This window comes from Panicum hallii, chromosome 2, assembly GCF_002211085.1.
Source record: "Panicum hallii strain FIL2 chromosome 2, PHallii_v3.1, whole genome shotgun sequence".
NCBI classification, from domain to species: domain Eukaryota; kingdom Viridiplantae; phylum Streptophyta; class Magnoliopsida; order Poales; family Poaceae; genus Panicum; species Panicum hallii.
The window spans coordinates 50673490-50693845 of NC_038043.1; the positions used below are offsets into that span (position 1 = coordinate 50673490).

General features: G+C 45.6%; 4 protein-coding genes across 6 annotated transcripts; 3 read left to right on the top strand and 1 right to left on the bottom strand.

Moving 5' to 3' along the window:
• The first annotated feature begins 1043 nt into the window (after window positions 1-1043).
• Window positions 1044-1615, top strand: LOC112881226. The gene is made up of 2 exons (XM_025945905.1): window positions 1044-1093; window positions 1147-1615. The coding sequence occupies exons 1-2, from the start codon at window positions 1044-1046 to the stop codon at window positions 1613-1615; spliced, it is 519 nt and encodes a 172-aa protein (XP_025801690.1).
• Window positions 1616-2456: 841 nt separating this feature from the next.
• LOC112882306 (protein FLX-like 1) lies at window positions 2457-5952 on the top strand. Its single transcript, XM_025947332.1, has 5 exons — window positions 2457-3027; window positions 4276-4508; window positions 4895-5058; window positions 5436-5512; window positions 5599-5952. Exons 1-5 carry the CDS (start codon window positions 2527-2529, stop codon window positions 5692-5694), a joined length of 1071 nt encoding a protein of 356 aa, XP_025803117.1. The 5' UTR covers window positions 2457-2526; the 3' UTR covers window positions 5695-5952.
• A 176-nt stretch (window positions 5953-6128) lies between these two features.
• Window positions 6129-11539, bottom strand: LOC112882307 (SH3 domain-containing protein 3). Of its 3 annotated transcripts, none has more exons than XR_003226639.1 (11): window positions 11391-11450; window positions 9862-9984; window positions 9574-9643; window positions 8756-8904; window positions 7962-8063; window positions 7673-7870; window positions 7521-7583; window positions 7347-7436; window positions 7193-7267; window positions 6446-6860; window positions 6129-6349 (listed from the first exon to the last, which is right to left on the bottom strand). XR_003226639.1 is itself a non-coding variant. In XM_025947334.1 (10 exons), the coding sequence occupies exons 1-10, from the start codon at window positions 11448-11450 to the stop codon at window positions 6744-6746; spliced, it is 1047 nt and encodes a 348-aa protein (XP_025803119.1). In that variant the 5' UTR covers window positions 11451-11539; the 3' UTR covers window positions 6389-6743. The 3 variants fall into 3 exon arrangements, 1 of the variants encoding a protein (XP_025803119.1); XR_003226640.1 differs by having other exon boundaries at window positions 6160-6313; XM_025947334.1 differs by lacking the exon at window positions 6129-6349 and having other exon boundaries at window positions 6389-6860; window positions 11391-11539.
• A 286-nt stretch (window positions 11540-11825) lies between these two features.
• LOC112879590 (mitotic checkpoint serine/threonine-protein kinase BUB1) lies at window positions 11826-17896 on the top strand. The gene is made up of 14 exons (XM_025943925.1): window positions 11826-12099; window positions 12606-12765; window positions 12864-13021; window positions 13119-13212; window positions 15160-15264; window positions 15437-15524; window positions 15735-15838; window positions 15919-15990; window positions 16076-16165; window positions 16297-16454; window positions 16874-16928; window positions 17017-17151; window positions 17255-17376; window positions 17472-17896. Exons 1-14 carry the CDS (start codon window positions 11972-11974, stop codon window positions 17659-17661), a joined length of 1659 nt encoding a protein of 552 aa, XP_025799710.1. The 5' UTR covers window positions 11826-11971; the 3' UTR covers window positions 17662-17896.
• The last annotated feature ends 2460 nt before the right edge of the window (window positions 17897-20356 follow it).

Consider the following 20356-nt stretch of genomic DNA (forward strand, 5'->3'; position numbering starts at 1 on the left):
TTATAACTTCTTTTTCCGTAGAGTGATCTATGCACATTCTGCGAATCCAAGATATCTAATTGGAGCTTTTAAGTGAGACACTAAGAATAACTCGAGTTAGCTATGTGCCAGAATATCAACTCAAGCTAGAATTTAGTTCCTCAAATCAAGCCAAGCTTGAGTTTGCTTTTTAAATTCATGAGCTCCAAGATATCTAATTCGGATTGGTATTTTCAGGTGAATTAGACGAACGTGTAGGGAGGGAGGGAGAGGCGGATGGGAGGAGTCGCGAACGGAAACAAGTGAACGGCCTGGAAAGGACCCACCTGTCGAGAATGAAAGTTGGACCCAACCGATATTTGAGATGGGAACCAACTTACTTTAAAAATGAATGAAGGTAAACAAAATAATGAAAATTAATTGTCCAGATGTACTTTTTAAATCAATTGTCCAGATTGAGTATTAAATACTACCATGTTACTTGTGAAATATCACATGGTCATTCTTAACCGATATGTGTTTTTGATCAGATAATTTTTTTTTCTTGTTCTCCCATGCTGCCGATGGTGTTGTACTTCAGAAAGAGATGTGAAGCACAGCATTTTCGGACCATTCCCTACTCGAAGTCTTTTTTCATCCAACAGGAAGCAGTGTTATGTAAGATCACGTAGACATATAGTCCTTTTTTTTTTTTCCTTTTGAACGGCGTAGACATATACTCCTGCTTGTCTTTCAGCAGGACATCATACTTGCCGTCGTGTACAGGGATTATTACAACTCAACTTCTCCGTGTACCTTGGAGTATAATGTATCTACGCAATCCTACCCAACTTTCTGAAAATCTAACCGCGACTCCTATAGTAAGTACACGAACTCGATCGACGACACCGCTGCCGTGTTAAACGCCGCGCCGTCGTCGCACGTCCCGGTAGCTGCCGATCATCAGCCAGCCCGCCAGCAGCCGTGTCGCCGACCGGGGTCTCCGTGTCCACGGTCGCCGCCACGGTGTCGGCCACCGAGACGCACGTGCTCAAGATCGAGGGCTACACAGGCGCCTCAAGGCCATGCACGGCACCTGCAAGTGCCTCGAGTCCAGCCGGTTCCAGACTTCCAGGTGGCCGGCCACACGTGGAAGCAGATCTGCTGCTACCCCAACGGGGACTTCAGGGAGAACGCCGGCTTCGTCTCCCTGCACCTCGAGCTCGACGAGCCCGCGGCCGCCCCCGCCAAGGACGTCCTCGCCGAGGTCACGTTCTCCCTGGTCCGCCACCCCGGCGCTCCGGCGTCGCTGCTGCCGCCGCACAGCGGGAGCTTCACGACCACCTATAACAGGGTCGGGATCAGGCGCCGGGGCTTCGGGAGGTTCCTCGCCAACCAAAAGCTGGACTGGTTCTCGGGGTACCTCAGGGACGACTGCGTGGCCGTCCGGTGCGACATCACCGTCGTCGAGAAGTCGCCGGCGAGGGAGGAGGAGGAGGTCGCTCAGGCGCGTGTCGTGGAGATGCTGGGGCTACTCTGCGACTGCAAGGACGAGCTGTGCAAGCGTCGTCACGCTAGGGCCGCGCGGAGGGCCTTCGTCGGCTTGGGGCTCAGGCAGGCGTTGGTCAAGTTCTTCCTAAGGTGCTTTCATGTTTGAAAAAAGTATGCCGATCAAAAGAATTAGTCTGAAGAAGAATGTAATCTCTAGTCGTATGGTTATGAGCTAGTGTATTCCACCTTTCAATAATCTGATAATGCATTGCCAATGCATCAATTTGTTGTCAAATTTTTATTAAATTATTTGAGAAAAAAAATCGTCTTTCATAGCCGCTTCGGTAAAGATTATCGCGGTTCAAAAAACGAGCCAGAATGTACGGACTTTGCATCATGGATCTAAGAAAAGGCATATCATTGATCTGGTCACGATTAGTGTAATAAATGAATCTTTTTATGCGATACATTTCCTGATTTAGTAGGAATTGAACGGTTTTAAAATAAATTCATGCAGTATTAGGCGAGTCTCAAGGGGATTTCACTGAAAGTTTAATGGCACTAAATTTTACGCCACATCAATTTTGCATGGAGAGGAGAGAGAGTTTCGTTCTCATGACCCACAGTAGATACAATTACCTAGTTCTCAGCTTTAATATTAATACAATAGTGTTACGAAACTGTACACTGAGACTGACCTTACACAAATTTGGCAATGGCGCTAGGCCAGTTTGTTTCAGCTTTCGACTAATTTTGAAGGCTTGATTATGGAAAATCTAAAATTTGGATGACCTCCAAAATCGATCGAGAACCGAGAATTCAGCTCATTATGGATTCTCCACTCTGGATTCTTGAAATTATCTAACGAATTTTTCAAAATCAGAACTTCAAAATCAGCTATAAGATAAAGCAAACATGACCCTATTGTAGTAGCACTGTTTAACGCAAGATCCGAGGTGGTTTGTGCAAATTCATCCTTTCCTGACTTCCTGAGCTCCTGAAAAACGTTTTTGGGGAAAACAGTGTACCCTCACCACCCCATCGGTAGGGTTCTCTCCGGGCTTCCGGCGACTCGCCATGGCCGGCCGCCACCGCAACCCACTTCCCCACTCCTACCCCCGCGGCGGTGGCGCTGGCAACCACCCGCATCCTCCTCCGCTCCGCCACCCGCACCACCCCCACCTCCCGCCCCACCACCACATCGACGACTACCGCGAGCCGCAGCGCCTGCCCCCGCGCCACCACCCCGACGACTTCCGCGACCCGCCCCGCCTGCCGCCCGGTCACCCCGACAGCTTCCTCGAGCAGCAGCAGCCGCCTCATCTCCGCCATTTTGCGGGCTACGGCCACGGCGGCGGCCCCCTCCCCCTGCCGCCCCAGCCGCACATGCTGGCGGCGCTGGAGGAGCGGCTCGGCGCTGAGATCGACGAGGCGCACGCGCTGCTCGCGCAGAACCAGCGGCTGGCCGCGACGCACGTGGCGCTCGTGCAGGAGGTCGCCGCCGCGCGGCACGAGCTCGGCCACACCGCGCGCGCTCTGGCCTCCGCTCAGGAGGAGGGCGACCTACGTCTTCGCGAGGTGCGGATGCTCTCCCCCCACGAGCTTCAGCGTGCTGAAGCCTGAATGTATCTTCGTTTTCTACCCATTGCAAATTTATGCGCAAGCGCAAATACATACTTATCTGGAAACAGCGTGCCCAATTTAACCTAAGAATTGAAGCTATGTTGAGCTTCAGCCCTGGCCTAGAGGCTCTCTTGTGTTTGTTTGGTGTCTATAGAGACCTAAGTTTCTCCCACTCTTGTAGATTTAGGGCTAATTTGACTTTTCAGTGTATATTTTGTGTCGCAGTGGATCTATTTGGGACTGGCCATGTGAACTTGAAACTTGTAATGCCATTAAATCAACATTCTGTATTGTTTAGTTTATTACACTCCCTTGGGCGCTGTATTTGGAGACTGCCACCTTTCATGATAAATTTGTGCATGACATCCTAGGTCACTAAAATCTCCAAAAAACAATCAAAACACGCATGTGCACCCATTTTTTTGGCTTGTATAGTACCAGCAGTTGGAAAATATGAAAGAGGATATAGAAGTGCAACCTGGGCACACATGTCCTAATCTTTTTGCCTAGTCAAACACCCCAAACAGTGTTATTCCTGGTGATATTTGGAGTGTCCCAAAATAAAATCTGCAGTTCGCACACCTGCACGCAGATTAAACACCGACACCCACACCTGTGCCAATGAAACACTATATATAATTGAAAAAGAGGCAAGCTTGCCTCAGGTTTTGGCTGCCTAAGTGGGTTTGGTGGCTGGCAAGGCAAGGAGGGAACTAGGTTGCAATTGGGTACTAGACAGGAGAGCCGCCTAGTGCCTTGGCAGGCTAGGCGGCTGCCTTCCAGAATAATGGAAGAGACAAGCCACAAAATTAGAACCCAAGTTTATTTATGCTATACTTTTTATTAGTTACACTTGTATGTGCGTTTTCAAGAAATTGCATTAGCTGTAGGTTTGAAAATTGAAACTGCATAACTTGAATAAGTGGGATTTTTATGTTTTAGCTTGAGGTAATACCTCATTTTCAGGTGACATTTTCAAATACTTACATGCTATATTATCATGTAAATTCATGTATCTTTGAGTCTATGACCCGCCTGGCTTAGTTGAATAAAATAGCTCTGCTCCCTATCAGGTGGTAAAGAGAAGAGAGTACGGAAGAATTGTAAACAGATTAACAGAGCAGACTGCCAGAAAGATTGTAAATGTGTCAAATGAAATTAATTTATGGTTCTTTTGATTGTAATGTCCAAAATGATTTATAGGTCTATGAGAGATCAATGAAGATGGAAGCAGAGCTTCGGGCAGTACATGAAATGAGAGCAGAGCTTGCACAAGATCGTCTGTACATTCAAAACCTGGGTGCAGCAAGGCAGGAACTCATGGGCCAGGTCCAGGGGTTAACACAGGATTTGGCTCGTTCAGCAGAAGACTTGCAGAAGGTGTCTGCACTAAAAGCTGAGATCCAGGAGATCAAACACGAAACACAGCATTTGAGGTAGATCTCTATTAAATCTTTGACCAATCCCCTTTATTTCAAAATAGGTCTAAGGTTTTTCAATCTGTGGCAAATATGAAATTTGCATACAGACTTATATGACGCTCTATCTTCTCTTCCCTGGTTTATCTTTATTTTCTCCCAATCAACATTATTGGTAATCATTGTCTTAGCCATTTTGTTCTTCCCTTTCACCTGGTCCTGTAACCATCTTGGCTGTTCTGCTAGTCAAAACACACCTCACTCCAAACTGGAATGATATGTTCATCAAGTAGATTCAATGGAATTTTGATCATCTGTTGAGTAATGCAGAGAAAGGCAACTTTACAATGAATGCCTTTGCTTTCTTCAAATTGTATGATACTTAATTATGGATCAACATGCAGATCTGGTATTGAGCTTGAGAAGAAAGGATATGCCGAGAGTTATGAGCAGGGACAAGAGATGCAGAAGAATTTAATTTCAGTGGCTTCTGAAGTGGAGAAACTCCGAGCTGAGGTTGCTAACGCGGAGAACAGATCACGGGCCGTTATGTCTGCAGGAAATCAAGGTATGATCTGAGTAGGAGGAAGCTTATATTTTTATCTTTTCTGCCCAGAACGGTAATTCTGCAACTTACGCGAACAATAGGCGGGATTGCCTTGGCAATAAATCTAGCCAAATGTTAAGATAATGTTTTAAAAGATGCTGCCAGAGTGATATTTGAGATGTGAAAAATCTGTGTGCTAAATCCTGACCTATCTGTGTACCGTATTCTTTAGAAACTACCATCCTGTTGTGAAACTTAATGTTGTGTTGGCTGTTCAGTATCAGGCATAATAGGTTAAGCTGATAGTCTGTTGTAATAGGTGATTCGGTGAATCTGATTAACTAGTTCAATCTTTGTATGTGGTATGTGTGATATAATTTGTGCTGACTACCCTGCAGGTTATGTTGGAAGCTATGGGAATCCCAAGGGCAATTTTGCCCCAAATCCTTATAACACTGGTTACAGCATGAATCAAGTATGTCTCCTGGCCTCCAGTTCATTTTCTGCAGAACCAGCCCTCACATCCCTTAATCCTCATTTAAAGGGGCGTCTCTATTGCAGGCAAATGCTGCTGATTCTGCCTCCCAGTATGGACCTGGCGCAACACATGCTTCATGGGGTGCCTATGACATGCAAAGGGCATCTGGGCGGAGATAAATACCAATTTGCTTGCCCATTCACTAAAGTGTACACACATAACTTTGGCCGTGACTTCCATGTGAATGTTGTGGTAGATAGAGCACAGCTTTGACAAATGGCACACAGATTTACTTCCAGCTTATCTTCCTATCGGCCTGTATAAGTGAATATATATACTTTCTGCCGATGAAGTCAATGTGGTGATTGTTTGTGTATGAATCGAGATATTGACTCGAGCGCGAATGGTTATCAGTGGGGTACGAGCGATGTGATGTTCAATTGTGCATAACGTTTGACTAGTTAGGTCTAAGTTGAAAATTAATCTCTTATGACATTGGGATGCCCATTGAGTTACCCATGTATTTATGTGCACATTTTAACATGATAATCATGCACAGCATATTTGGGATATTCAAGCGCGCAAAACCCAACTCAACAGTTGATAAGAATTGGATTGAATTTCCTTGTGATAACTGCCGTATTGCCAGAAATCTCATACGCCATTTCTTGCCATCCAACGATCTCAACTACCTGTTGACCCTCCAATGATCTCAACTACTGAAGTCGAGTAAACGAAAATAGTTTAGCATGGCTGGAACTGGTGGAAGACAGCTTACATGAGAAGCATTCTGAAATTCTGCAGGTTGAGCAAACAGGTTGCAGGTTCACGGCCCTGATGCACGATGGTATCAATAGAAAAAACATAGAACGACAATCCATTGATACATGATAGCAAAAAAAAAAAAGAAGAGAGCAAGAATCACTTTACATTCGAAAGGCGTCAGTAGCAGAGGAAGCGATAAGCTCAGTCTTCGACCCATGCTACCGCGAGCACATACGCAAGGCGAAATCATCAGTGTGCTCGCAGGCACAGTGTGCGGACAGGTCTTATCTAAAGTCTAGACCACCACAAGAATATAAGATGTACAAGATACAAGCATCAAACGGTTCACAAGTTACACACAAACTTACAGCTCCCCTAATGCCAAACTGTGCATTGGCGTCATGGAATGTTATTTGCTACCAGTAAGCACTGCACAGTGGAAACAGATGACACGCTTATGATCTTATGCTTGTGGGAAAACTTTATTGGGTGGGATATTTTCACGCCGCTCAACATAGGCGGCCGGGAACCACCCGGCCTTCCCTCGGCATTCTCCTTCAGCCCAACCGTTGGGAGCAATCTGTTGCAGGCACGGAAAGAATAAGCAATCATACAGTAAAATAGTACTGAGTCAATTAGTTGAATAGTTTCAGTGTTTATTATTGGTTGAACGGGCAAATTCATCCCTATATTGCTTCCACCAAAGTATGATTATTTTCTTTAGTAACTGATAGACTGATTCATCCATACAAGCCTGTAGGCAGTCATTCTGCCCTCACTACAGGAGGGCAAGTGCCCATATGCTAATTGGTTAATCTTTGACCTGATAGTTTCTTATGATTACGTAACAATTCTGAAAGACAGAGGGAACTACATTACTTCCACAGATGAAATTGCTAAGAACACACTAACCTGACGAACAACAACATAATCGCCAACAATTAAGCTCAGTTCCTTCTCTGTGGTCCCATTGAAGTTATGCACTGCCTGCAGCACAAAGAAAAATTGGTCAACATAAATGAAAGTATATGTATTTTTTTCTTTACTACTGGTTACTCCATTTCACCTCAGCAAGGAAATATTGGGCTTTCTCAGCACGCTTATGAGAAGATATAATAGGTGGTGCAGATTCTCTCTTCTGCTTCTCAGAGGACATCTACAGAAAAAGAATTCATAAAAAAAAAGAAATGCAAGAGAACTTTCATAACCTACCAATCAAAGTGAAAAGTGAAAACTCTACCTCAGCCTCAACGTCATCAAGTATTGCAGCTAATCTCAGATAGAATAATTTTTCTGCTTCTACCTTCAACAAGATGAATGGCCAAGGATAAGAAACAGATGAATGAAAAAAATGCAAATAGAATGACCATTATTATAAGCAGGCAATCTCACCATGCCAACCAGCCGCTGAAGGGTTACCCGTTGCTGCTGAGATTCAACAGCCGCAAGTGCAGCTGCTGCTTCCTTTCCTAACACAGCCATACTTGCTTTGTGCTCTATCATTTTAGCTTCGGACTGTTGAAGCTTTGTAGTGTGCTCCGGAATTGGAGCTTCTCTGACCCGTGCCTTTCTTCTGGCAATTTCAGCAGACTGTTGCACAAACAAGAAGGATCAGGTGCATGCAAGTAACAATAATTGAAAGTAACTCCTTTGAAGCAAGGATCAAGTCACCAGTACATACAAGGATCTCAGCTTCATGTCTCATCCGGCTATAACGCTGCGCAAGACCACGAGCATCTTCCAGGGGTGTGCCCATAGACATTGCCCTCAATGGGTCTATAATCTGAAACGCCAAAAATTGGAAGAATGTATCTAAATGAAATCAAAATATTTAACACATACTGAGGCTCTTATACTTCTATCAAACAGAATATATTTCAGAGGCAGAGCTCAAATTTGAATTGATAAACACTGTTCTACAACCACAATATTTTCAAAATTATTGTGCAACGTGCATGGTTACCAACTCCATACAGGAAGTAGTGAAATCACATGGAAGTAAAGGGCAAACATATACAGAATGATATAATTTTTAACATTTTGGTTTTGACAAAACTAGGCAATTCTATTTATGGGCTAATTGAATCACCATGGGCTTGCGAAAATTTTACTAAAAGAAATCCAACATTTTCGATATTCTGGGGCTGTCAGGTACAATCTCTGGTTGCCAATTGCAACTTCCAGTACAAAATGCATCCATCAATAGAATTTCCAGAAAGTAAATCCATGCTAAAAATAAGTCACTTTAAAGGGCTGAGATGTATCTATCTTCCATTAAAAAGTTACTTGGTTCCATTCCAATTAGCAACCCTACCCATAGTTTTGTGGTAGTTATACCCTCGAATATGCATTCCTCATACCACCAGGCAACCAAACAAGAGACTTCAAAAGCCCCTACCCCTAAATTCCAAAAAAATTCTTCCAACCAAAGAGGACATATGTGGAAAATTAATCCAAAGAACAAACAACACTTACCTGGGAAGATAAAGTTCTGTTGAAATCTTCATACTCTTTCTCAATATTTCTCAAAGCACCTCCGTATAATGATGCTGCTTTTGCAAGGGCTTCATCACTCGCATTATTTTCACCTCCATATCTATAGCAGTCCTCTGAAAATTTTGTTCCTGTGACCAAAAGAAGGAACAGATGCAACTGTTTCACAAACCATTTCACTAGATCTGCATTTAGAGGTTTTGCATATGAGCTCCAAAGCAGAATTGGAGCAACTAAGCTGAAAAAAAAACTTTATAAATATCCTGGCAATAACTATGAAAAGAATTAATTCTTCTCAACCTCAGGTTAGCAAGGCATAGCAAGAACTCCCTCAATTCCTTTTTATAAGACATATTAGGTTATGAGGAAGTCTTCCGAGTATACTTTGACCATTAACTTATCTCATGATATATTATCAATTGGTATGAAACAAATCCTATTCAAAGATATTTGAAATACGAATCTAACAATACATCTTTTGTATACTAAACATGTGTAAGATTTGATTTGTTCAAAATTTGTAATTTTGAATCCTAATACACCCTGTATTTTGAAATGGAGGGAGCATCATCCATGATAACTACAGGCAGAAGTTGTTATTCTAGCTCATAGCAACATACTAAACTAAATTCTGGAAGGTGGACATCCAATTTCAAAATTCAAACCCTAACTAATGGCTCTACCATGTGGGAAAATGTAAATAAGACAAAAAAACAATATCGTTTTTCATATTCTGTGAGGGAATCTTATCTTAACAGAATAAACCAAGGATAAGTGACATGAACCACATAGGCACCTACCCACTTCAATATGCTTGTTTCCAATAGATACCAAACCTTCAGCTGCTCTAACAATGTCCTTCTGGAAATCCTGTTAATGTGTATACATCAGGTAAATTTAGCAACTACCATCATGAAACTCACTAAAGCATATATTGCAATCATATAGTTTTCACTTCCATATTCAATGACTTCGAAAAAGTATTGTCTAATGCATTGAACCGCAATGCTAATATAACATCAATTTTTGTCCACGTGTTCACATCACATAGGTAGGTCTTATGGCTATCTAGAATCTCCCAATCTTACCCTTCCAGAACGAGTAGAGCTATAAAATTTGTCGAGCTGTTGATGTCTCTGTAGTTCAACCTCATCAATTACAACAGAATCTGAGCGCTCATAACCAGTAGTACTGAACTGCTTTATAACAGCCTGAAAAATGTAAAATCACAAAATGTCAGCAAGGAAAGAATTAATTTTAAAGCACCAGTAAACATTGCATCCACAAAATTTTTAATTTCAAAACAATAGCATCAGCTATAAGGCCATAAGTGAGGTCATTTTCAAGTTCTCTACAGTTAATGCCTCAATTGAGGGAATATACAGAAGAACTTGAGTAAACTACACATAATCAAACTATAGAATACCCTCTTTAGTCAGACTGCTTCAGATTTATAAGCACGGCTTTAGGCAACAAGTAACAATATAGCAGGAATTGTTTATGTTTATTGCCTTCTTGTAATTAACAAAGAAAAAAAGGCTTGGAAAAAGAGACTGCAAAAATGTGGAAAAAAAGCTGTAAGTAGTCAATTCCATATGTAGTAGCATGACAGCTTTTCTATTGATACCATTATGGTAGTATAAGTTCGAAAAGTTGTGTTGTTAGAACACATGATTGTTCAAGTACAAGAGAAAACTATAGTGCAGGCAATTTACAATATAAAAAGTGACTACTAGGAATGCGATCAATACACGGCAATGATTGTAAGAAACAAAACCATTCATCATCCCATGAAGCTAGGCATGCCATTCCTGTCTATTTGTGTGAATATGAGGTCAATCAGACTACCACAATGCAGGAGCCAAAGGTTTTGCATACACATTACAAAATCGGCACATATTTCTGATTCCTAATGCACACATGGTGCCTCAATTCCAAACATAATGAGATACTAAATCTTAATTTAAAGAAGGGGCATGTTTCACATAACTACTCACAGAAGTCAAATCAGCGTGGTATGGTACGCTTCAACTAACATAACAAAATAATCATCCAATTCGTCCTTACCACGCTTCCATCAGGTAAGGACTTCGCAATCCATACAGAGCCATGATTATTACAAGTGCCTCGGCTGAAACTAGAAGTCTAGAACTCCAAGTGCCGAATTCAGTGCCTACTGAAACACAAAACCTTATCAAAACTGGTTTTTTCCGCCCTCCGCAGCCATGGAATCAATTAACTGCAACAGCGGTTTCACACTAGAGCCACAATGACCAATTCACGGTCCATCCGAATTCTCAAGATTCAACAGGACAGAAGAAGTCTCATTCATCCTAAAAACGCAGCCCGTGGGTCCAAGCTCCAACCCCACGGCAAGCAGATCCACTCGGCCCAAGAACCGCAAATTCGCATCGAAACACAAGATCCAAGCACAGGACAGGCGCGACACCCCCTAAAACCGGTAGCAAAATCTCGCTGCCATATCCTGGCGGCAGCCTCGCAACACATTGCGCAACTAAACGAAGCGAGATCACGGCCATTTTCTTCGCGCACCGGCGGGAAATGGAACCGCGAGGCGCAAGGAAGAATTGGGGTGTTTCGGGTGTGGGATCCTGACCTGCTGCTGCTTGGCGACCTGCTCCTTGAACTTGCTCGCCTGCTTCCTCAGCGCCTCCATCTCTCCCCCAGCTCCCTCTCGCTCCGCTCTCGCTCTGACACCCACGCACAAACCGCCGTCGAAGCAACTCGGACGGCGGCACCGGCACCAACACGCTGCCGTTCCAAACGATCACGGCCGTCCATCCGTCGCTTCTAGACAGACGTCAGACGGGACGCCGTGCCCGGCCCATGGAAGCCCAACTCGACCTTTCTTACGAGGGAAGAAAGAAGGCCCACCACACTTCCTGCCCATGGAAGCCCATCTCACTGACAGATAGCCCAACGAGGGACGCCTCGGGCCCGCGCCCACAGCAATAGCCGGCCGGGGCTCCTCCTCTCTCAAAAAAAAAAACGGCCAGGGCGATTCAAAATTTCCCCCATCTTGCCAAGCTGCCAACCATTTCTTTTCCAGTCATCTCCACTCTCGCCGTTCCCCGCTTCGACTCACACGCGCGAGAGAGGAGCGGAGAGCTCCTCGTCACCGTCTCGCGTGCGGCGATCACCACAGGGTTCGATCCAGAGGCTTCTCCGTCGCCGTCCATGGTGATTCTGGACCGCACGCCGGCCGCGGCGCCGGGGGTCACCTCCAGCCCGCTCCAGAAGTCCTCTCTTAGGGTTCTTCGGGAGGCGGCCTCGCCGCCCTCCGACCCCATCCTCCCATGCCTCAGGTAGTCCCGAATCCCCCTCGATATCTGCCTCCGATACTTGGATTTCGCTTAGTGTTTGTGCTAATCCGTGCGGAAATTTGCTTCCTAAGTGTGTTTAAGTGAGAGATTCCGCTGAACGGGCGCGTGTGCTTGTATCTGTGGCTCCACCGTTGACTACTTAAGCGTGTTCAGTTTGGGCGTGTGATTTAGCTTGCGGCTCAAGCTCCGCGATTCCGCCTGTGGTTGCTCATGCCTACCATGTGGGATTGAACTGGGATGCCAACTATGGAGACTCGGGACTCAAATGGTTGTGAGGCGGCAACGGTGTGATAGCTTGATTTCAGCTCCGATTTAGATATATGAACTCACGCTAATTGTATGCCACTCTTTGTTTTTTTTTTGTTGGTTGTTCGTACATAGTTATGAATCACGCACAACTTATCAGCGTGATGTGCTTCCCTGTTGGCATGAGCTTCTTCTATACATGTCCTTGGTTTGCTTAGGTTGGTTTATGGGTTTGTGTTCAGGTCTATCAGCATGGCCATGGATGAGCTTGGGACAGGGCCACAGTGTGACCCAACAGCTTTAGACCAGCTCAAGTGTTACTTGACCGAATGCATTAGAAAATATGGGGATGAGTACCAGTACTCCACTGATCCGCGCCTCCTGAAGATCTGGATTCTCTATGTAAATTTTAAATATCAACTCTGATCTCATTCCTCCAGGGTTACTAGTTGTTCTCTTGCTTATTTTTTCCGGGGTCTTTTGTGATGCTTTCTGTTTAGGCGGATGTAACTGAGGCCTTCCCCAAGGTTTACAAGCAGCTGGAAGAGAAACAAATGTTCTTGGAGCATGCACTGCTCTATGAATCATATGCATTGTATCTATGTGCTGAGGGGAAACTGCAGGAGGCTGATAAGGTGTATGCGATCGGTATCTCCAGGTTAGTGTTCCACTAGAAGTTCACTTCTTTCTGAGCAGATACAATCTGATGTTCTCATGTCGATGTGATGGTAAATTACTTTTTGTGGCTTAACTAGGAAAGCGGAGCCCCTTGATCATTTGAAGAAAACACACTTGACATTTCTGAAACATCTGGAGCATTTTGTAGAAGAGGCAGACGTGGATGCGCAGGTATGATAACTATGTGATGTGATTTAGTTGTTTCTATCCTGCATGTTGAACACCACACTTTTGTATTCATCGAACCTTTCAATATTTCATATTGTTTGCATCCACGAGTATGTTGACCATTGAAATAGCTCTTGGGTATGTTGGGCATCACATTCCTGCCTATTTCAAATAGCTCATGGACTCTGTATTCAATTGCAACCTTCATATCAGGATCTCATTGTTGCGCTGTGCCATTTTAATCTATGGTCACTAGACTGTCGGTTCTGTATTGTCACTGGAGCTCTCAGCACTCTCCAGCAAATGTTCTTAACTGCTGTCCAACCAGAAAATTCTACATTGTATATTTTAAATCATGGCCATACATTACTTTCAAGTCTATCTATACATTTGTATGACCAGAAACTGGACTAGCTTGCTACTGTGAAAAACTTGCTTTAATTTCTCTGCAGGGTTCATGTGAACCTTGTACTACAGAGAAGAGGTAATATGGTCTGTCAACTACTTTTCATTTGATTTGAATTGTACTTTATTTTGCGACTATGTGGTATGTACACCTGTAGAAGTCTTTTGCTCCTGTCCTGTGCAAGGTAGCTTAGACCTTAGATTTCCTAGTAACGTTAACTAAAGGGTGCTCCTAATATTAAGCCCCTTTCTACCAAGAAAACGAAACCAATGTGGGATATTTTGTGGAGTTTATAAACAGGGCAGTTCATTTTTTAGTTAGCTTGGTCTGCATGAAGTTTCTCAGATAATTTTATCACCTCACTTAACTAATGAATTGCTGGCCTATCAGGCAGTCAACAATGTGTTAGCTTATATAATAACTGAATGTGAGCGAACGGGCCTCTAGCTGAATTGGTTAGGTGGCTCTAGTAGCACTCCTCAGGTCCTGGGTTCGACTCCCTGTGGGAGCGAATTTCAGGCTGGGGTTAAAAAAATCCCCTCGTCTGTCCCACACCAAAGCACAGTTCTAAGGCCCAGCCCAGGTCGTTGGTCGTCTCACACGGGCTACGGTGCCGCTGTGTAAGGGTGAGGCAGGGGTTTGGGGGTTTTCTCGACCCGTGTGAGAAGGTCTTCTTCTTAGCAAAATGCCCGGGGGCTGTCTTACCCCCCGCAGGTCGAGTTTTATTCTATAACTGAATGTGAGCCATACCTCATTATTTTTTTGGAAGCCCTTTATATCACAATAAGAATGTTTCCTATTTCTAGTGCGGTGGAATGTTTGGGTTTGCACACAGTTGTTAGCTTCACATTCCTGTGCTTGTGATTCTTCTACTTTCATTTTTCCGTTTGTGTGTTGCTTATCGCTTGAGAGTTGAACATGGGTTGAGGCTAATGTGCATTGATGTCTTCACTCATACTTGTTTTATTATGTTGGCTTATACATCAATAATCTGTTTTCACCTAGATCCATGTTAATTAGCTGGAAGCTTTTCATTTCAATTCCTATGGCCTGCAGTATAATAAGATTATAAGAAAAATAACACACCTCTTATTGCTTAGACTGGTAATCATTTTATGAGTGAGAAATACAGTTGATTCTGGATTAGTCATAACTGGGAATGAATTTCAGAATGCACTTTTCTTTATTCATACCGTTCATATGTTCTATCATGAATTTACTAGTGTCTGCTGTAGAAATTTTTGTTATATGGTAAGATGGAATTAATTCGCATAGCTTTAATGTACCAAGAGTTATGGAGTATAAACAAAGAAAAAGGGATATGTGAGTTTTTTTGTGTAAATATATAGCACTCCACAAGCCTGTGAAGTAATCTATTCAAAATATATATTTTTTCTATTAACTACACATACTCTCTGTTTAAAGGTTTCATCGTTGTTCATTCTTTTACATAGCATTATTTTCATGCATATAGTTGCCTCATGCCTGTCATCCTGGTGGATTAATATACGTTTTTAACTCTGTTTTTTGTTTCTTGTCTCCAGCCATCAAAAAAACAGAAGAATGAACCTAGTGTGGTAGATCCGTGGTCCGTATCTTCTAGGAACAATTTACTGGAAACAATTAACGATGGCCTCAGGACGTTTGCTGTAAGTTCACATACTAGCATGTAAAGTTTTTCTATGTGTCATTTAACTCTCCTGCTTTTTTGTAATTGGACCACTCTTTCTCTCTTAATATAAAGATACGCAGCTCTCCTGCGTGCTCGAGAAAAAAAATGTGTCATTTAACTCTCATCATGGTTTGACAAATCCTTAACAGGGCTACCACAAGAGCAACAAGGTCTACTACGGAAAGGTTGCCTTAACTTCTTCACTGAATATTTTAAGAAACAAGGTCATTGAGTTAGGTATAACTCAAATTATTTTGTTTCAGTCTTGCACAAAGTTTTCATACATTCTGAACCATGTTCCTAGTTTGACTAATTGATGATTGGTACTCCCAAGTTGCAATGAATAAATTAATATTTCGCAGATATATCCTCTTCTTTTGTTTCAATAAGCTCATTTGTGTTGTTGTTATTACTAAATGCAACTACAATCCCCTTTTTCGTGTCAAGGTGGCAGGAAGTATCAGATCAAAGGATCTACTGGCACTGGTGCTTTTGCCAAAGTATACAAAGCCACTGTTGATGGTAATGCGGAAGAAATGGTTGCTCTGAAGGTGAACAATGTTTCCATTGTCTTAGTGAAACCTGCCTCTCATAGTTTGTTGCACTGTTAAACATCGTTCATCATTTGCAGATTCAGAATCCCCCATTTCCTTGGGAATTTTACATGTATCGCCAACTTGATATGCGTATACCTGAAGTTGAGGTACAAAATTTCGGTTTTATATAAGCCTCGACATTCTTTCGTTATACAATAATGATGTTTATACTATGAATTGTTTTACTTCCAGCGACCAAGCTTTGGATACGCGCATGAAGTGCATATCTTCTCTGATGTCAGTGTACTAGTCTGTGATTACCTGCCATACGGAACCCTTCTGGTATTACAATAAAAAGTCCTTTAGAAATCAGCTCTATCAAAACGACTTGATTATCTATGTTAGGGAATATGTAAGTACAGACAATCAATGTTTGCAAAGATGTGATGAGATATAACTCTAACCTTCTGCAGGATGTCATAAACTCCCATTTAGTAGTTGATCGGCATATGGATGAAGTTCTATGCATGTATTATACCATTGAGATGCTGGAAATGCTGGAAACACTCCATAGCGTTGGCATAATCCATGGTGATTTCAAACCTGACAACATGCTCGTTTGCTACCCAAGGTAACCATATCATTGCTGTTGCCACTTTATGTGCCCCCTTTTGCTGTGGTATCTGTTTACTTGGTAAGAAACATGCAAAATTCATTTCTTTCCTCTAGTATTAAGGGTTCAAACTGCAAATCCCCAAACATAATACCTGTACAGTTGGACCGTTGTTGCCATTCATGTTCTCGGAGACTCTTGTTTTGGGCATATCATGGTGCTTGTATTCTTAGGAAGTTAGGATAAAATTTAGTTATGAGACGACCTTTCCCCCACAGGTAAATCATAATAAAATCTTCTTAATAAGTCTATAGCCCATTCCTCGACCCTTCTCCCCATGTTTCAGTTCAACATGTAGCCTTGGTCAAGTCGTTTTTGTTAACTTATTTCTAACCATTTACTAACCAATGTCTTTCTTCTACTCTTGGCACGTGAAGTGGGGATATCACAGAAGAAACCTTCAGAAGCGAAACAAGAGACGAGCAGAATCAGGTGAGCATATTCATCTGAAACACATTGGGCAACTTGCTTAGAGGGCATCGGAGCCCGGTTTTGATGCTTTGTGAAATCTGCGTCCCAGGGGCTCTGCCTTGTCGACTGGGGCCGCGGCATTGACCTGAATCTTTTCCGCACCGGCACCGAGTTCCACGGGGACTGCGGAACGTCGGGATTCAGCTGCGTCGAGATGCAAGAAAATCGGAACTGGACGTATCAGGTCAGGAGCCTGTGGTTTCCTCTGCTGCTCGAGCAGTCACTGTCTCATTGAGTGCCGCTCCCTGATACGAGTGCGCTGGTCTCTTCTGCCGTTGTGCGTGCAGGTCGACACGTACGGCCTCTGCGTCATCGCGCACATGATGCTACACGGCGCGGCCATGAGCGTCGAGAAGGTGCCCAGGGCAGGGGGAGGCTACGAGTACCAGCCGAAGCTGCCGTTTAGAAGGTGCGCCCCCGCCATTCCGAATTCTTCCTTCGCCTCTCGCGCGCGGCGAACGATGTTAACGAGGAAGACGCGTGACCCCCCTCCCGTCGTCGCAGGTACTGGAACGTGGAGCTGTGGAGGAAGCTCTTCTCCACGCTGCTGAACGCGCCCTCCAACGGCAGCGACGTGGCGGCGCTCCGCGGCCTGCGCGCGTCGTTCCGGGAGCACATGTGCGGCAGCCGGCAGCTCGTCGGCAAGCTGAGCCAGATGCTGGCGAAGCAGAAGGCCTCCCTGTGCTCGTCCTGAGGCGCGCCGGCAGATCGATCGTTCCCCGATGGCCCCGTGTCGTGACAGTCGAAGCGCGTCCGGCCGGGCTCCCCCCGCGTGTTCCCGAATCCCGAGCACCGCTGGTGCCTTTCTGTGATCCCCGTGTACTGTATCTCCGACTAGTGTGGACGGAACAATCTGTCACGTCACACTAAGTTTAACCTGGTAAGTTATGTATGTAATCAAAACGAAACAACAGCGCCCAAAAGTCAAATGAGCTTCCAAGTGAGGCGAGGCGCGCTTGGCGCTCGCGCCGTCGCTTCCCATGTAGTAGGTAGAGATCGGTTCCGCCACGGAAAGACGTGGCGTGGCCGGCGCGGGCAAGCAAGCGACGGCCACGACGGACAGGGCTCGCTCTCTCGTGCCGGCGGCGGCGTGCTCGCCCGGCTCGTTTGCCTGGGTGCGCGTCCCGATCACGCCAGCGCGCTGTTCCGCCCCCGGCCATTTCCCGGGCTGTGTGGCTGTGTGGCCTGGTGCGCGTTGGGTGGAGTCGTGGGCTCGTTGGACTTGCGCGGTGTTGGTTGGGCTTTTGGCTCTTGGCTGTGGCCAGGACTCTCTCCCTTCGCGCAACAGAGGAGAGGGAGATTCGCGGGTTGATCTGATCAGGATTCAGGAGGAGAGGCTTGGAAGCAAGGGTTTGAATTACGTGCAGTGCAGGCCCCCTGTTGCCTGTATGTATTTCCTGGATGATGGGGGGCAGTCGAAAAATCGGGGAAGTCCATGCCGTCCCCGGAGAAAATCCTCGACCAGATCTTACGAAAATTAGTGGCAGGGCCTCCGGGACCGCCTCGATGGTTCTCTCCTGTTTCTCTTATATTTATCCTTCTGCAAAAGGTAGTGTGGTAGTCGTTGTAGGCGTGTCGTCGCCGAGACAGTAACCGAGGATGGCATTACCGGAAAGATCGTGGAAATTCTACAGTGGACCGAGGGCGCGGAGCCGACACATTCGGCTGGTGTTTGGACGCCCTCCAAACTCTGGCTCACCCAGCCCACTCCGCGCCCACACTAATTTTTTTTTTCTCGCTAAATCACTGGCAGACATGCAGACTTGATTAGACTTTCGGTCCTGGAATGATTATTACAAAGCTACCTGGCCTGCGCCTCACCATAGTGGTCATAGTAACAATGAGCGGTGAAAAGTAAAATATAGGGATCCTCACCGCGTCGATCGCCTGATTGCCGAGCTGGCCTGGGTTCAAACGGTCCAAACTGTCCCTGACCAGATTACCGACTTACCGTCCGAGTTGACTTGCGTCAAGACCCGTCCAAGCTCCCTGCTGTAGAGTAACAGGGGTGCAGAGGGGGGAGAGAGAGAGAGAAGCGGCACGTACGAGATCAGACCGCCAACCTACCTGGTTGACCTGTACGCGTGTCGCCGGTACAGGCCAAACACCCTGCGGTAGTTGTAGGCATGTAGCGACAGGGCGTACAGAGCAACAGCTCTAGCCCCACATCGATCGGCGCCAGGGAGAAAAAGTAGGCCTTGGATTCTAGCTAAGCTACCCCCCGGCGTCTAGGCAGCGTACCGTCGGAGCTAGCTAGCACGGCAACCGCGCGGTAAAGTAAAACCGGCCGGCGTCGTACGGCCAACGGCGGGACCAGGCGGCGGCGACCGGCGACCACAACCAGCTATGGCTGGGGCCAAGCTCTGTACAGCGCTTCTTCTTCTTCTTCGCCGCTGCAGAGCAGCAGCAGCAGCTGCTGCTGCCAAGGCCGCGATGCAAGCCTGTCCGCTCTGCTGCTTCTCTTAATTTCGAGCCGGCTGGCCGCGCTCCTGTTGGGGCCTGGCGCCGGCCGTACCGTCCCAGCCGGGCCGGGGCCGCCGGCGTGGGCCTCCCGTCCCGTCGTCGACCGGCCGACCGATCGCCCGGAGACCTAGAGGCGAGGCCCCTGCCTGCCAGGACGGTCGGGGTCGGTGGCTCGCCGTCACGTGGCTGGACCCCGGCCGGAGTCCGTGGCGTAGGTATGTGCATGCCATGCCAGGCCCCGTACGGGCGGCCGCGCGCTGGCCCTGGTCGAGCCCCTGACGCTGCTCGCTACCTGCGATCCTACCTACCTGCATGCATGCACGCCGCGCCCGCATGGACCGATCTGTCGTTGACGTCGGGGGCGGCCCATGGGGCCCGGCCGTCGTCGTCGTCTCCGCCTGCGGCGTGCAGCAGTACAAGGCTGTCTCTAACGGTGTCCTCTAAACCGTTCTCTACCCTATATATAGAAGATTCCGTTCTCTATGGCTCCAGCAGCGTTCTCTAAATGGTTCTCTAAAATAGAGAACGCTACAGGTTTCCTCTATATATAGAGATTCTCTCTCCTCTTCTCTATTTTTTCTTTACGTTTTAAACACTGAATTAAATAAAAATAAAATATGTACATAGCATTTGAGGTATGATAAATACGTACGTACAAAAATTTGGAACAAAAGTACGTTTCTAATATAGGGTTTAATGTATAGAGAACGAGATTTAGAGAACGTTGTTGGAGACAAATGAGATATAAAAGAGATAATCTTGTAGAGAATTCTGTTTAAATGAAGGATATAGAGAAGGATATAGAGAACGACGGTTGAAGATAAACTGCAGCTGATTGCATGCATGTGGGCTGGATCGGCGAACTGGGGCGTACCGTTACGGCTGCTGTATCTGCGGCGACCAACTGATCGGCGGCGAAGCATGGG